The sequence below is a fragment of the Aquarana catesbeiana genome, linkage group LG07, assembly GCF_042186555.1.
Source record: "Aquarana catesbeiana isolate 2022-GZ linkage group LG07, ASM4218655v1, whole genome shotgun sequence".
In the NCBI taxonomy this organism is placed as follows: Eukaryota; Metazoa; Chordata; class Amphibia; order Anura; family Ranidae; genus Aquarana; species Aquarana catesbeiana.
Window position 1 is genome coordinate 200629437 of NC_133330.1, and position 17483 is coordinate 200646919.

Genomic DNA, 17483 nt, shown 5'->3' on the forward strand with positions numbered 1-17483 from the left:
TTTTTTAACATGCATGAAAAACACATTCAGTCCAAAGAGAAAATAACCTAAGAACATTTGACCAGAAGAGAAAATAGACTAAAACAAGAGCCCCAAAACACTGAATAGAAGAGAAATAGCCCAAGGTGAGCCATAGATGATTTTTCTTTCTTTCCTGCAACAAAAAAAACAAAACAAAACAAAAAACACTGGAATGCCTCCCACAGCGCTATTGTATTCTACTGCCATGTGGAGGGGGGTTGTTGTGCAGGGAGCCTTCCCAGCTGGGAGGACACAATGAATAATACTAGCTGCTACAGCCGCAGACAGTAATCACATTCCAGAAATCTGAGAGACTGGTTGTACTGAAATGGATCAATAGATTGACTTCAATACAACCAGCCTGCCCATACATGGATTGAATCTCAGCCGGTCCCTGCTGAACCAGTCGATCCATGTATGGCTAGCTTAAGGCTGGCCATGTATTAAGCAATTTTCTTTTCTTCAGCCACAGGTTGAAGGAAAAAAAAACGCTCTATTCCCCCCATTCACACATTGTGTGGAAAAGGGAATTCCTCCCGCTGCGCTAATGTGTTCTGACAGCAGAAAGTTTCCATGCCGTCAGAATACAATGATTAGTAGTGCCGAATATAACTTCCGGCAGTAACCATATGAAAGAACCCAACAGGCTGGTTGTACTGAAGTCATTCGATAGATCAACGTCAACACAAACAGCCTGCCCACAGATGGTTCGAAATTTGCCTGATTCCCGCTGAACCAGTTGAATTTTTATCTGTCTATGACCGGCATAAAAAAATTCAACTAGAATAGAAAATACTTTAACAAAATGTAATTTTACCCCGTTTGCACAACAGCCACATACATTACATGATACATTGTGTGAAAAGTCCCTAAATCTAATGAGTGAATGCTGATTGATGTGCACAGAGCAAATGCATAGGTAGTTTACCTTGACAAATAGCTATGCAAATATTTTTTGCAAATAGACCCTATAGTATGGAGTTCTAACAATGAATCAGATAATGTTAAGGGGTAATAGTGCACTAGAGATAAGTGCAACTACAGTCTTGTAAAAGAGATGCAGATAACTTGTGACTCCTAAATGGAGACAGGTCTAAGAATGTTTATTTTACAGATCTGCAGTCAGCATATTATTCAAAGCAGTAGTATGTAAACTAGGGTGTTACTTCGAATGCAGAAAAAGCAAGACAAGTTTATCCTGATTGAAAGCCTTGACAAACATGACTGTACAAGGGGAGGTATCCGAGATAAAAGATCCTATTGTATTGCACAGGTTATAACACTTTCTGGTATTTAAGTACTATCCCTCCTGCATCATAAATCAAATAAGGTGGGGCGACCCACAATTGGGGCCTCAATTCCTCTGTCTGTGAGACATGATTTTGAGAAATGGCACCATAACCTCTGGCAATACTGTATACTACAAGTGACACTGGTAGCATTGCACCACTGGAGCTGCATGGCATAACCTTCAGAATAGCACACCATTCTGTTAGCACAGTATAACTGATAATCCTACCACTGTTCATGGCCCTGCAATATGGTTGTACATTCATTTAGAAAGCAAGCACCGTGCTACTTCTAATTTAGGGGTGAATCCCAGTACAAGGGAGGGGTACTGTACTAACTTAAGCATGGGCTACTATTTAATCTAACTCTGGCCCTGTTGCCAACAATATCTACAAAGAAATGAATGCAAGTGCTTATGAAGCACCAAATATCAGATTCTTCCTATAAACAAGTACCAGGTAATGGCTTGCTTTTCAAGTAAAGCAAAAACGTCCTTAAAAACTGTTGTGCAACCAGAAGTGGATTCTTGAAATTCTCTGACACCCACTCTCAGAATGGTCATTCTTCACATTCCATTGCATATAAAGTGTTTGTTAACCCACCCCCCCCCCCCAAAAAAAATACAGATTCTGGTTCCTTAAAGCAGAATAAACAGCACAGTGCTTGTGCTATGTAATCGGCCCCCCTCTAAACTGTAAAAAAAAAAAAAAACCTCCCTGAACCTGCCACTTCCTGTATCCCCTCTCTGCTCTGACCACAATAATCAGGGCTGCTGAGCCCTGACCACCATGATTAGAGTACTTCCCTCCGTCATCCACAGCCCAGCTCTCATCTCTCCCCCTCCTCCCTGCTTGTGAGTTGTGTCTTTGTTACAATTGTGAGTTACAATGCTCACTGCCAGCCCCTCTATAATAACCTGGTTTAGCACACTGTATTATTCTTTTTATAAAAACGAGGCTTGTAAATGCCTGTTTAGCGCGATCTTCAGGCATATATGAATGGGTTTACAAACACGTTAATGCTAAGCAACTCACTATTGCAGCAAGTTAGATAACTGCAGATTGCATTAAAAAAAAAAAAAAAAAAAAAACTATGATCATATGCTGCATTTCAGTGCCCGACCCCAAGCTTTTGTCCTTCAAGACTCCATATACATTAAAATATAAAAAGTATCCATATCAGCCTTTTAACATTATACATTGCTCAAAAAAATAAAGGAACACTTTTTAATCAGAGTATAGAAAGTCAATTAAACTCCTGGGATATTGATCTGGTCAGTTAAGTAGCAGAGGGGGTTGTTAATCAGTTTCAGCTGCTTTGGTGTTAATGAAATTAACAGGTGCACTTGATGGCCAATGATGAGAAGACCTCCAAAATTGGAATGGTTTTACAGATGGAGACCACTGAAATTGTTTCCCTACTCATCTTTTCTGACTGTTTTTCACTAGTTTTGTATTTGGCTAGAGTCAGTGTCATTACTGGTAACATGGGGCAATACCTGGATCCTAGAGGTTGGACAGGCAGTCCAACTCCTCCAGGATGGCACATCAATACGTGCCATTGCCAGAGGGTTTGTCGTGTCTCCTAGCACAGTCTCAAGAGAATGGAGGAGATTCAAAGGAGACAGGCAGTTGCCAGCAGGACTGGTATCTGTTCCTTTGTGGGTAATATTGCCAGGCAATATTACCCAGACACTGCTTAAAGCATAACTTTACCCATACCAACTTCCAGGCACTTAATGTTTTACATCGCTATACCTGCAAAAGGTGCCATCCTGAATGATCTAGCAGTACTTAAAGTGGAACATTAGTCCAAAAATTAAGTCCTGCTATATCACTTCAGGCTGGTCCCTTTTGTAGGTATTGCTATGTATAACAATAACGACTTGCCGACCAGCCGCCGTCATTATACGACGGCAGGTCAGCTCGTTCCCGCGAACGCCCGTAGCTGTGCGGCGGTCCCTTTAACAGCTACAGTGGGAGCGCGGGGGAACCGATGCGTGTGGCCGGCAGCTGCAATGTCCGCCGGCCACCCGCGATCGCTCCACAGAGAGCCAGAACGGGGATCTGTCCATGTAAACAAATAGATCCTCGTTCTGACAGGGGAGTTCAGAGTAATCATCTGTTCCTAGTGATTAGGAACAGCGATCTTGCTGTACCCCCATTCAGTCCCCTCCCCCCACCGTTAGAAACACCTCCCAGGGAACACATTTAACCCCTTGATTGCCCCCTAGTGTTAACCCCTTCCCTGTCAGTGACATTTATACAGTAATCAATCAGTATCAATATACGCTTACTGCGATTTTTTTTTTACCATAAAACATGTAGAAGAATACATATTGGCCTAATCTTTTTGTTTTTTTTACTTTTGGGGGATATTTATTATAGCAAAAAGTAAAAAAAAATATATATTTTTTAAAATTGTCGTTTTTTTTGTTTATAGCGCAAAAATAAAAATGGCAGAGGTGATCAAATACCAGCAAAAGAAAGCTCTATTTATGGGAAAAAAAAGGGGCATCAATTTTGTTTGGGTACAGCGTTGCACGACCTCGCAAATATTAAAGAGACGCAGTGCCGTATCGCAAAAAATGGCATGGTCATTAAGGGGGCAAATCTCCCGGTCCTTAAGTGGTTAAAAATAAGAGCCCATGCGGTTTAACCACTTCAATACAGGGCACTTACACACCTTCCTGCCCAGACCAATTTTCAGCTTTCAGTGCTGTCGCAGTTTGCTAAACAAATAAAAGAAGACCGAAAATTTTGAAAAAAATAAAAGTTTTGCTTTTGTTCCTGTTATAAAATTTTGTAAATAAGTAAGTTTTCTCTTTCACTGATGGGCACTGATAAGGGGAGTGCCACCGATGAGGTGGCACCAATGAGCGGGCACTGACGGGCGCTGATATGCGGCACTGATGGGCACTGGTAGGCGGCACTGATATGCAGCACTGATGGGCACTCATGGGTGGCACTGGTGGGCACTGATATGCGACACTGATGGGCACTGAAAGGCTGCAAAGATGGGTTCTTATAGGTGGCACTGATAGGCGGCACTGATGGGCATTGATACGTGGCACTGATACGCAGCACTGCTGGGCATCCCTGGTGGCACTGGCAGTGGTAGGCATTGTGAGTGGGCACTGATTGGCAGCTGCCTGGGCACAAATTAGTATTTTCCTGGGGGTCTAGGGGGGGCATACCTGGTGGTCTAGTGTGGATGGCCATCCACAGCATGATGGTGGGCTGGGATCCGAGGGGGGGCTGCCCCCCCTGTGAGGAGAGCAGCCGATCAGCTCTCCTCTACTCGCGTCTGTCAGACGCGAGTGAGGAAAAGCCGATCACCGTCTCTTCATATTTACATCGTGATCAGCCGTGATTGGACACGGCTGATCACGTGGTAAAGAGTCTCCGTCAGAGACTCTTTACCTAGATCCGAGTTGCGGTGTGTCAGACTGACACACCGCAACAACGATCGCCGCGATGCGCGCCCCTGGGGGCACGCAGCGGCTTATTTTTCTGATCACGTCATCTGACGTCCGGTCAGGATATTAAAACCACTTTGCCGCCGTCATTCTGCTATATGGCGGGTGGCAAGTGGTTAAAATCTAGTAATAGACTGTCTCACCCTGCTCTGCACATGCTCAGTTGCTCTCCATTTTTAGTTATTTTTAGACACTGCCGAGTTTGTATATGCCGATCTGCTGACAACCTTCAAGCAAAATTAAACCCTCCTTTCTTTTACAACCAAGGAAGCTGCTTCTGTTTGAACTGCCATGGTTCTGCACATGTGATCAGTTATGACACCAGCCATTTGATGGTGTCACAGTTTGGTTGAGGACAAAAGCAAATGTGACAGTTAGCAATACTGGCATTCCAGGAATGTAACTGTTTTTTGAAACTGTTGAATCGATGGGTTTAGTTCTGCTTTATGATTTACTGCGGTTGGCGGTAGAGCGGTGCTATTTTTAGCGCCGCTTACTGTCGTTTTAGTGGCGCTATTCGGCCACTAGCGGGGCGGGTGTAACACCCCGCTTGCGGCCGAAAAGGGGTTAAATCTGCCCACAAATACCGCATTTTGCGGCGGTAGAGGAGCGGCAAACACACCGCTCCTTCACCGCTCCAAAGAAGCTGCTGGCCGGACTTTTCCAGACGTCCTGCCAGCGCACCGCTCCAGTGTGAAAGCCCTCGAGCTTTCACACCGGAGACAATGGAGCAGCTGTTTGAGGGCGGATTGCAGGCGCTATTTTTAACGCTATAGCACCTGCAAAATGAACTCGGTGTGAAAGGGGTCTTAACAGTGCATGTCAGAGCACAAACCAAGCCATGAAATCCAGGATATTGTCTGTAAACCTCTGAGACAGCATTGTATCGAGGCACAGATCTGGGGAAGGGGAAAAAACACATTTCTGCAGCATTGAAGGTCCCAATGAGCACAGTGGCCTCCATCTTCCATAAATCGAGGAAGTTTGGAACCACCAGGACTCTTCCTAGAGCGTTGTTCCAGAAGAACAACCATCTCTGCAGCACTCCACCAATCAGGCATGTATGGTAGAGTGGCCAGAGGGAAGCCACTCCTCAGTAAAAGGCACATGACAGCACGCCTGGATTTTGCCAAAAGGCACATGAAGGAATCTCATGCCAAGAGAATCAAAATTCTCTGATCTGATGAAACAAAGATTGAACTACTTGTCCTAAATGGCAAGCGCCACGTTTGGAGGAAACCAGGCACCGCTCATCACCTGGCCAATACCATCCTTACAGTGAAGCATGGTGGTGGCAGCATCATGCTGTGAAGATATTTTTCAGTGGTAGGAACTGTGAGACTAGTCAGGATTAAGGAAAAGATGATAGCAGCAATGTACAGAGACATCCTTGATGAAAACCTGCTCCAGAGCGCTCTGGACCTCAGACTGGGGCAAAGGTCCATCTTCCAACAAAACAACGATCGTAAGTACACAGTCAAGATAACAAAGGAGTGGCTACGGGACAACTCTGTGAATGTCCTTGAGTGGCCCAGCCAGAGCCCAGACTTGATCCTGATTGAACATCTCTGGAGAGATCTGAAAATGGCTGTGCACCAACGCTTCCCATCCAACTTGATGGAGCTTGAGAGGTCCTGCAAAGAAGAATGGAATTAACTGCCCAAAAATAGGTGTGCCAAGCTTGTAGCATCATACTCAAAAAGACTTGAGGCTGTAATTGGTGCCAAAGGTGCTTCTACAAAGTATTGAGCATAAGTTGTAAACAAATTTGCAAAGATTTCAAGAAACTTCTTTCACGTTGTCATTATGGGGTATTGCTTGTAGAATGTAGTGTCTCATAAAACGTTTTTGTAGTATTTGACAAGTACATTTGTATACCTGCGTAGCTTGTCCTTGAAGGGTGATTTCACATTGGGAACACAAAGATGAGAGAAAAGTAAGTTTTCAGATACGGACTTTCTTGGATATCTACTGCTGTTTTAATTGCCAGGCAGCATTCTGATATTTCTATGAGTTGGTGCCTCTCAGTACTTTTAATGTTCATAGAGAACAGTATAAATGAACATGCACATAAACTGGTTATCAAGATGAATAGACTTTCTGTTCAGGATAACGGGCAATTAATTGTTCTCTATTGCACTTATGCAGAGGTACCAGGGCCCGGAAAGAACAAAAGGCTGTTTGGCTGTGGGCAAGCTGCACCACACTGAATATATATTATATATATATATATATATATATATATATATATATATATATATATATAATTTTTTTTTTTTTTTTATTGCACCGTAGAGTTGATTCTGTCCTACAACTCGTTTTTATCAGCATTTCTTATTTATCTGTAAGACTTTTCTAAAATGGTACACGTCAAACAGAAAATGACTGTTCCCTTAGTGTTGAAAACTATATATCATTTGTACCTGATGCCTTGGACTGCTGACTGGCATAACTTGAGGTCCTGGAATGTCCACATGCTCCCAGTTCATCAGGGACAGAAGCACTCTTTGATGAAAGGTCTGAGAATGAAATAAATGTATGTATGTACATTTCTAGATTGATATATGAAATTTACTATAAAAAGTTATATCATACAATCTGCACTGAAATGTACTATGCTATATGGTTAATGAAGATGTCCACTCTGTATTAATGAAAAAAAATAAAAAATCAATTTTGGATTTCTTACCAGCAACTCCAAGATGCAGTTTCACGGTCTCTCTCCCTTTCCGGTCTTCCTGCAGAGAGTCTGAATCTCCAGAAACCACAATTGAAGTGGCAGTGGAAGGTGGCCTGAAGAAAAACAAAATAAAACAAAAAATAAATAAATGAGTGGTTTCCTTGCCCTGCTCTTTGGACTTATATGGGTTAGGGGAGCGGGGGTTGGGGAAAAGATATGCAGAGGACACACAACCTACGTTGCAACACAAAAAAAAAATAGACAAAAAGGTATAGTTTTATAATATGTTTCTTTATTGCACATGGGTTATTTTCCTATATACAGAGATAATGTAATTACTATAAGGCTGGATGGCTACATAAATGGATAAGATTGTGTCTTCTTATAATTGCGTTTTGTATGTTGAAAAATGTTTTCTTCTTTTTCAATAAAAACTGATTTAAAAAAAAAGCCACATACCCAAATGATCAGCAGATCCAGACACATGCACCTGGAATTATATGAAAATGTCAACTTTTCCTTTTTAAAGTGGTACTAAACCCATCTGCATAATTTAAGGGGCTGGAGGATCTTAGTTTTGAGGAAAGGCTACACACACTAAGCTTATTTTCCCTGGATAAGACAATTGAACAGTTACTAAACCCACAACAGTAAGTTCAGTCTGTATATGCAGTAAAGCATACTTGTTATACTCACTGTGGAACCTAAAGGGTTAATCCTCTGCATTGTGTAAAAAGGCTGTTTGATCCTGTCTTCTCTGATCCTCTCCTCTCCTTCCACTGTCCCCTGATAATTTCCTGATAACAGAGTCTATGGAGTCAGGCTGCACAGGCTCAGATGGTGTGTATTGCTAGAGAGGTTTTTTTTTTTTTCTTGAGAGTGCATGTGATCAGCACAGGGTCAATCAGGGGTCTTGCAGTCTCATAGGACAGTCAGAAAACTCCTCCTACAAGCTTAAACAAGTGCGTGGCTGGACACTGATAGAAGTCACATGACTGCACTAACTGCTGATGAGAAAAGGTATTTAGCAGTTTATATTAGTTAAAATAATTGCGTTTCCATATTCTGTGTACTGTGGGAGACAAGATATAGTGAATGCAGGGTGCTGGGTTTAGTAAAACTTTAAGAGGGGATATGATAGCGCTATATAAGTATTGAAATGGCGATTCTAGCATAGGGAGAAATCTGTTCAGTCTCAGGCCGCTTAAAGAGGAGTTCCACTGGTTGTTAAGTTTATTAAAAGTCAGCAGCTACAAAAAGTATAACTGCTGATTTTTAATAAACAGACACTCACCTGTCCCACCGTCCAGTGTTGCAGCCGCCCGATGCCGCGCTCCTTTCCCCCGCTGCGCCAACATTGTAAGTATGGGCGCCTGGCTGTGACAGCTTGCGGTTTCACAGCCGGGCACATACTGTGCATGCGCGAGTCGTGCTGATGTGTCAGTGGCCAGGCAATCTTCTGGACCTGTGACGTGTCACAGAAGATTGCATGGAGGAAGGGGCTGCCTAGGGGGAGAAGAAAAGTCGCCTAGGCACCCAGAAGACGGAAGGAGGAAGTGGGACGGGAAGTCCCTCTCAAAACTAGGTACCCACCCCAAAAAATGACATGCCAAATGTGGCATGTCAGGGGGCAAGGAGTACTTAAAACGGAAGTTCCACGTTTGGGTGGAAATCCGCTTTAAGAGAACACATGGCCAGCCACTCAATGAAATTGGACGAGAAGCAGTTTAGGGCTGAAACTAATCGATTATGAAATGAATCGATTACTATTTTCATAAATCAATTAATCGGCCAGTAACATAATGGGGTTAAAAAACACTAAAATTAGCCCTTTGTAGTACAAAAAGAGCAAATAATCGCTACTGTAAATATTACTTTCACAGTTCTACAGTCAAAAAAAATGTACCCCTTACAGTAGTGATTACCTGCTTTTTTTTGTACTATAAAGGGCTAATTTTAGTTTTTTTGACCCCATTATGTTACTAAACGTCTTAGGCCTGGTTCACATCAATGTGTTTTTTGGTGCTTTTTGCAGAAACGCACTACAGTTCATTTATATAGTTTCCTATGGGACACGTTCACATCTATGTTTTTTTCAGCCGCTGCGCATTTGAAAAGGGTCAGGGACTTTTTTTTAATGCAAAATGGTTTTTTGGTTCCATATACTTCAATGAAGAAGCTGCAGAAAATCATGTAATGTGTTTTTGTAGCAATTTGTGTTTTTTTATCTGCCCAACAACAAATTGGCCAAAAAAATTTCAAAAACGCAAATCGCAGCAAAATCATGTGTGCAAAAATCTAAATGCACAGCAAAAAGCAGTGCAGAAACAGATCAAAAGCAAACTGCATAGATGTGTACCAAGCCTTATGCTGGCCACACGGATCAATTTTCAGACGAGAATATTCAGACCAAAAATCTTTGTACATTGGAATGAAAGAATGTTGTTTGAAATTTTCACTTGTTTTTAACATTCTGTTTTTAAAATGAATGTAATTTCTGAACGAAAATTCCTTTGACCAAGAAGTTTTCTATTATTTCCAAATTTTCCCGTCACTGTGGTTGAAAATGAACATTGATTTGACCCCACTAACGATTAGAAAATCGAACAAATGTTCTTAGAATGAAATTTTTTTTGAAGGAAGACTTTTTTTTAAATAAAAAATTTGATCTCTGAGTCCAGATTCACCCTTTAACCACTTAAGCCCCGGACCATTTGGCTGGCAAAAGACCAGAGCACTTTTTGCGATTCGGCACTGCATCGCTTTAACTGACAATTGCGCGGTCGTGCGACGTTGCTCCCAAACAAAATTGACGTCCTTTTTTCCCCACAAATAGAGCTTTCCTTTGGTGGTATTTGATCACCTCTGTGTTTTTTTACTTTTTGCTATAATAAATATCCACAAAAAAAAAAAAAAAAAATTTTCTCAGTTTAGGCCGATACTCATTCTTCTACATATTTTTGGTAAAAAAAAAAAAAAAAAAATAATAATAATCGCAATAAGTGTTTATTGATTGGTTTGCGCAAAAGTTATAGCGTCTACAAAATAGGGGATAGTTTTATGGCATTTTTCTTAATAATTTTTTTTTTTTTTTTACTAGTAATGGCGGCGATCAGCGATTTTTATCATGACTGTGACATTATGGCGGACAGATCGATCAGTGCGAATAAAAATGCATTGAATACTGTGTAAATGTGACTGGCAGTGAAGGGGTTAACCACTAGGTGGCGCTGTAGGGGTTCCTAGGGAGTGATTCTAACTGTGGGGGGGAGGGGCTATGTGTGACACGACATTGATCACCGATCCCGATTACAGGGAGCTGTGATCAGTGACAGTGTCACTAGGCAGAACGGGGAAATGCTTGTTTACATCAGCATTTCCCCGTTCTTCCTCTCCGTGAGACGATCGCGGGTATCTTCGCGGACATCGAGCCGCGGAACCCGCGATCATGCGCCCGCAAACTGCTTCTTAAAGGGCAACGTACAGGTACTTGAATATGCCTGTACGTGCCCTTCTGCCAACGTATATCGCCTGAGCCAGTCGGCAAGCAGTTAATAGTATATACAGTATATTTCTTCTCTAATAGTTTATACAGTATATCTCCTCTAACAGTATGTACAGTATATCTCCTCTAATAGTTAATACAGTAGATCTCCTCTAATAGTAGATACAGTATATCTCCTCTAATAGTATGTACAGTATATCTCCTCTAATAGTATATACAGTATATCTCTTCTGTCTGTTATTCTCAGAGTAGATTAGATATTTTGCTCCCTAACCATATAGTTGGTTATTTATATTTACCACTGCATAGAGATATTTAAGAATAAATAATTTTTTTTTTTAAACTTTACATATTAACTAAATTATACACCACACTTTTTTTTAAGGTTATTAACCAATTAATCGAAACAATAATTGGCCAGCTAATCGATTATGAAAATAATTGTTAGTTGCAGCCCTAAGTTTAACCTTAAACTGCATAGGGGGTTCTTTACTGTTAGAACGGTAAGAATGTGGATCTCCCTTTCACAATCAGTGGTGTCAGTGGAAAGTGTTAATGATTTCAAAAACTCTTGGATAGGAATCTTAGCATAACCAATATGCAGGGATATAGGAAGTGCTAGCGACATAAATACATACACAGGTTGAACTGGATGGACTGATCTCTTCATTCAACCTCACCAATTATGTAGCTATTTCCCAAAACAGTTACATTCAAGGCATGCCGTGATTGAGAACTGTCACGGTTGTTTGTACTCTCACCCGAACTGTCAAGCCATCAAATAGATGGTGCCATAACTGATCACATGTGCAGCACCATGGCAGCTACAGATCAATATGGGGGTTAGGATGGCAGCTTCCTTAGCCCTAAAAGAAGGGAGGGTTTAGATCTGTTTAAAGTTGAGCTTGGTCCCAACCCCTCTAACCTCCTGAGGCAGCCTCACCAGCCAATAAGGAATCTTGCTTGTAACTTTGGTTCTACTGATGACTTTGCATTGCAGTAATCACAGAGGGTAACCTTGGCTGTCATTTAACAATTCTCTCATTTTTCATCATAAGTAATTTTACCATTCTTAGGTGTTCCAATTTAACAAATGGCATGCCTTCCCTATCCTAATACACATAAACAATAAAAAAGAAAAAAAAATGGGGAAAAAATGGTCACCCCAGCAAATATATATTATTTATAAAATATATTATTTAGCAGCAAATTTAGTCAAACCTATTTTCAAATGATTAAGAACATCCAGTAACCCTAGCAGATAAAATGCATAAAGTAAATTAGTTTCTGACTGACCACTCTTCTGAAAATGAAATGATTTTAGTATAAATATGGCCCTATTCATAAAAAAAGTACTCTAACATGCTCCTAATTCAGCAACTTCTTGTAAAATATTATCCAAGCTACTAGTTTGTTGAGAGAGAATACACAATGCCTACATTACAGAAAGTTGACTACTCGGCCCTGCTGCTCCTAGTATTTTGTACAATTTAGATAATCTAACAGTAGAATTTTTATATTATCAAAAGCTCATTGGCAGTATCTCCCCCAATCCCAGGCATGGTGTACATTTACTATTTCAGTGGAAGTCTTTTACACCAACCCATGCCTAAGCAATTGACAGACTAGCAACTGGTGCAAATAGAAGACAAGGCACGAGTTAACGCTCAAGAAGCACAGAGTACATAATAAACCCTTCAGAAAAAGCATCCCCTAGGACAGTGTTGACGAACCTTGGCACACAGATGTTTTGGAACTACATTTCCCATGATGCTCATGCACTCTGCAGTGTAGTGGAGCATCATGGGAAATGTAGTTCCAAAACATCTGGGGTGCCAAGGTTCACCATCGCTGCCCTAGGTAGACAAATTGTGGTGAACTAGAAAGGTAATAGCGAAGCTAACCACAAACAAAACATTTGCATAAGCAAAAGGAAAAAAAAAAAAAAAACAAAACTTACGTTTTAAAGCAGGGGTCCCCAGACATGAGTTGCATGCTGATTCCAACCTTCAGAAAGATAACAGATAATCTAAATTTACAGAGGTACAAGTGCAATCTTCAAGGGTTCAAGAGGAACCTGTTCACTCCTTAAAGCAGTATTTCTAGCTGCCTTACAGGGTGAAGATCCTCTTTAATGTACTGCTTAGTTCTGCCTTCTTAGAGCAGTAAAGACAGGCACAAACCAATGGTACCCTGATAAAGCTATGGGCTGAAATGTCAACATTTTCAATTATTTCAGTTTTCAGGTACATATGGTATATAAAAGTAAAATTTTAAATCCTACTTTGATTGGGAGGAGAGCACCTTATTACTGGGCTGACAAAGACCTTTCCTACCCAAAACTGATCGTTTGATTTTAAGTAGATAAATCACTCACTTGCTTACTATATCTGTTTGAGAATGTAAGGCTGGCCATAGATAGTTTGAATCCATCTGCAGGCGGATTCTACCGAAATCAATCGACTTGTGTACAACCAGCATATCGGGTTTCTAGCATGTGATTATATCCAGCAGCTGTAGCTGCTGGTAATAATCATTGTGTTCTCCCAGCAAGGACAGCTCCCTGAAACCCTCCCACTGGGAGAACACAATAGCTTCGCGGGAGGGATTCCCCCATCAACACTAACTGCGTGAAGGGGGGAATTAAGCAATTTTCTTTCCTGCAACAAAATAAAATTGCACCATTTATGGCCTGCTTTTGATGAATCCAAAAGCTTCTGCTCTCTTTTTCAATAATTTGATGGTAACTAGATGAAACATACCTTCATCGACCATGGCAGAATAAATGATGGTGTTTTATCTGCTGAACTTTGCTTTCTTGATGATCATGATTTTGGGTCTATCTGCTTTTTTTTGTTTGTTTTTTGCAATACTGAGGGGTGTGCAGCAAATACCCTGGCTAGTTTGCTCCCTGCAACGGTTTTGTTTTGTCTGAGGGTTGAGGACAAGTAGTTGAAAATTAAAAAAGAATGCAGTATGTAAGGCCAGCACAACAGTACAACCAGTATTCTCAGCTTTACCCATATTCCACAGCAGTCACAAGAGGGATCTCTCCTTCCCCGGTTGACATTTTTTGCATCTTACATCTTTATGGTGACCCATGGTTAAAAGACTGCAAAGTCTGGAATATTTCACTACTTGGGCTTAAAAAATATAAAATCCAGTACGCAAACTGGATTGTGTCCGCCTATAACAGAGTTGTTATTTTTGTGTGTCGTTAATGGGAAGATGTATAAATGAAAACAGTTAGGCTGACCTCAAAAAATGCTAGCTGTCTGGTCTGAGTGTCTTACTAATCCATCGACTACTTGGAAGTCACTAATCTAGAAAAGTATGCAATTTGCACGTTCTGACTTCAGCCGAACTTACTGCATTCTCTTTACAAGTCAGTGGTTCAAAGAACTGCTAGTATTTATAGCAGAAGGTCATCAAAGCAGCCTACAAATTTCTTCCTATGCATGTTTCGCTCAATAAAAAGAGAGAAGTAAATGGCAGCTATCACTGTTCACTGTTCAGACACTTCTGAACTCATGAAAGGTGAATCTGTTTTGTATGGGTTACATCACTGCACTCTGTACTGCCTTATCACATAAGCCCCTTTAAGCCCTCTACAAGAAGCGGTATGCTGATTAAATGTCCTTAAAACAAAGGACATTGGCTTGTGCCCAGGTAGATAAGGTAACAATGTCAGACCAAAACACAAAAGCTGGATCTAAAACATAAACGTGTGATACATTTTCTGCTATTATCACATGAAAATGCTTGTGCTCACATCCTGTTATTATTTAGGCAAATATAATGAGAACACACTGATGAGACAATGGAAAACCACTGTATTCTCTCTCGGCACAGAGCTTTTCGGAATAACAGGTTTTCAGCTGAGCCCTCTGGGCTGTGTATAAAATATAATGGGAGCGAGAAATGAGGCCGACAGAAGATGTGTTCACATCCCAGAGCTCTAAGTGCATTAGCCAGGAAGAAGAAGATTTAATAATTCACTCTCTTCAAATACACTGTGATTAACCTTCCAGTAATGATGTCATGTTTCCTAGCCCATTGCAACAGCATTCAGCTACAGTACACAGAGATTAAGCATTTAGTATTCAGGGTTCATATTTTTCATAGCAAAATAATCAATGCTGAAAATGTTACTGATAAAATAGAATAGTTTGTATTCCACTGACCATTACAAGATATATAGAACACACAACCAGTTATTCTCTGAAGCAAAATGGATTACTGCTACCAGTAAAGATATTTATATGTAACCTGATGCAGAATAACTGCGTCAAAGAATATGCCCATGTCAGGGAATGGGAATTAGAGAGTGGTTAATTGCCCTTTCCACTAAATCACTGTGTTTTAGGATAACCACTCAAACCTCTAAAGCAGTAATCACTAAATGGCGGATCGTGGTCTGGATCCGGACCAAGTGACAGTCCCATCCAGACCGCTGTGGTCTCGTCATTTAGGAGCTGGGTTGCTCTTTCTTTCTGTCTTGGCAGCAGGGTACATCCCTCTCTTTCTTTCCCCAGTGCTGCCATGATGTCATCCTTGCAGCAGGGCAGATGGAGGGCAGGAGCTGCAAACGGGTGTTTGGTTGCTAAGACGCTAGGTGGTCCTAGAAACCAATCACCAGCTTGCTAGCAAGAAGTGTTGGATAGCTCCCATCTTCTGTCTGGATTGAAATTCTGCTGTGAAAGGGAAAAGGGAGGACACTGTTATAAAGCGGGGCTCAGGATACTGCTACAAAGCAGGGCTCATGACATTGCTATAAATGGGGGCTCATAACAGTGATATGAACTGGGGGCTAAAGGGGGTGGGTCACGTTAACATGGAGAAACTTAGACATAAAGAGAGGGTACTGTGACGCATAGGGGAACTGTAAAGGGAGGGACTGTGATGTGGGAACTGTAAAAAAAAAAGGGGGAGTAACTGATGTAAAGGGAGGACTGTGATGTGTAGGGGGAACTGGGGACACTGATATAAATGCGGGGAGGAGGGGGTTGATGTGAAGGATCTGAGTCATCGGCAAAATATGTGATCCGGGCCTCTGCTACAAGAAAATGTTACTGACCGGACCTTCGTGAATTTTAATTAAATACCCCTGCTCTAAATTAATGAAACACTTTGTCAATTTATATTTATGTTTATGTGATATCCAAGTGCCTTCACATTGGTGACTGCAAATCCAATTACTGATAAAAAGAAATCCTTTCTGAAAGCAGAATTAGTTTACTGGTTTACTAGGCAGCCATGTGTAATTTCAAGCAATGGTATTGAAGATGGTCTAAAGATTTGCCCGAGTAATTTCACCCTGAACAGTTCTAATCATCCAATGACTCATCTTAGCCCAATTTTATTTATGGATACGTTTACATTTTTAACATAGAATAGTTAACAAGCCCTTACAATGTTTAATACGTGTATCTAGTGTCTGCCATTCTCTCTTACCTTTAAGATAGAATTATCCTGCCGGGTATTCTTTGTGTCATATCCCTCTAGGAGACATCGACGGATTGTATTGCCAGACCCAGCAAACTCTGCAAGGTTGAGATCTGCAAAGCCAAGCTTAAACCACAAAGAGATATGAACATTACAAAGGTAACTGCAAGGGCTGGTCATATACCTAATCTTTGTACTAGACCTTAAAGCCCAGCTCCAGCCTTTATTTTTAGATAGAACAGAAAAGAAAACACTTCTGTGAAAGGGTTATTGCTTGGTGCGAACCTATTGGGGAGACGTCATCCCACTTTCTGTCCCCCTGACAGTAGGACAAGAAATAAGGGAAACCTTCATCATCAGGGCAGGAAGACACAGATAATAACAATAACCAGACAGAAATTCCAAACCCTCTCTGTTTCAGTGAAAACTGTGTTTTGCTGCAGTTTGTGTCTGCTGGGAAGATTTCCTATCACTTGTACTGACAGGAAGTAGAGGGAGATTTCCTCAGTGGGAGGAGAAGTGCTTGTTAACGGAACTCAAATATGTCAAGCTATTTTTGACACTTTACTATGCAAGAATAACATAACCATCCATCATTTATTTTAGAATATCCCCTTTAGAGTTCATAGGAAGGGCTGCACTAATATTAAACATGCCCTTATAAAATCAAAGAAGCGCTGCACTCCTGTCCAGCCAACTTACTGTAGTGCAGACTTGAAAACGGCCTCGGCCCATGAGTGTCCGCCAATGCCACAGAGACTACCCTATGATTAAGCTCCGGTGGGTGGAGCGAAACATGTCAGACGACGTGGCTTTAGCGGAAACTCATGGGTTGAGGCAGTTTTCAAGTCTACACTACACTAGGTTGGCTCGATGGGAGTGTGGTGCTTCTTTGAATTTATACATGCATCACTTCAGATAAGCACCTTTGGCAGCTTGCACCTTTCTTTCTAATGACTGCAGGAGTTTGGTTTCCCCAGCTTGAGCGTCATTCACAATTTAGCACCAAAGTCACATTAAATATGTCCTGACCGATGCTTAGTCATGTAACGGTTTTAAATGAA

At 41.2% G+C, this 17483-nt stretch overlaps 1 protein-coding gene across 5 annotated transcripts in view; it reads right to left on the reverse strand.

Moving 5' to 3' along the window:
• The window catches only part of EEIG2 (EEIG family member 2), a 68288-nt gene that overhangs the window by 28150 nt on the left and 22655 nt on the right, over nucleotides 1-17483 (reverse strand). For all 5 annotated transcript variants that reach the window (XM_073592984.1, XM_073592983.1, XM_073592982.1 and 2 more), the window contains 4 exons: nucleotides 16429-16545; nucleotides 12935-12981; nucleotides 7479-7582; nucleotides 7213-7308 (listed from right to left, as the gene is read on the reverse strand). In XM_073592984.1, the coding sequence (XP_073449085.1) occupies nucleotides 7213-7308; nucleotides 7479-7582; nucleotides 12935-12981; nucleotides 16429-16545 (364 nt within the window). The remainder of the gene's footprint in view (nucleotides 1-7212; nucleotides 7309-7478; nucleotides 7583-12934; nucleotides 12982-16428; nucleotides 16546-17483) is intronic.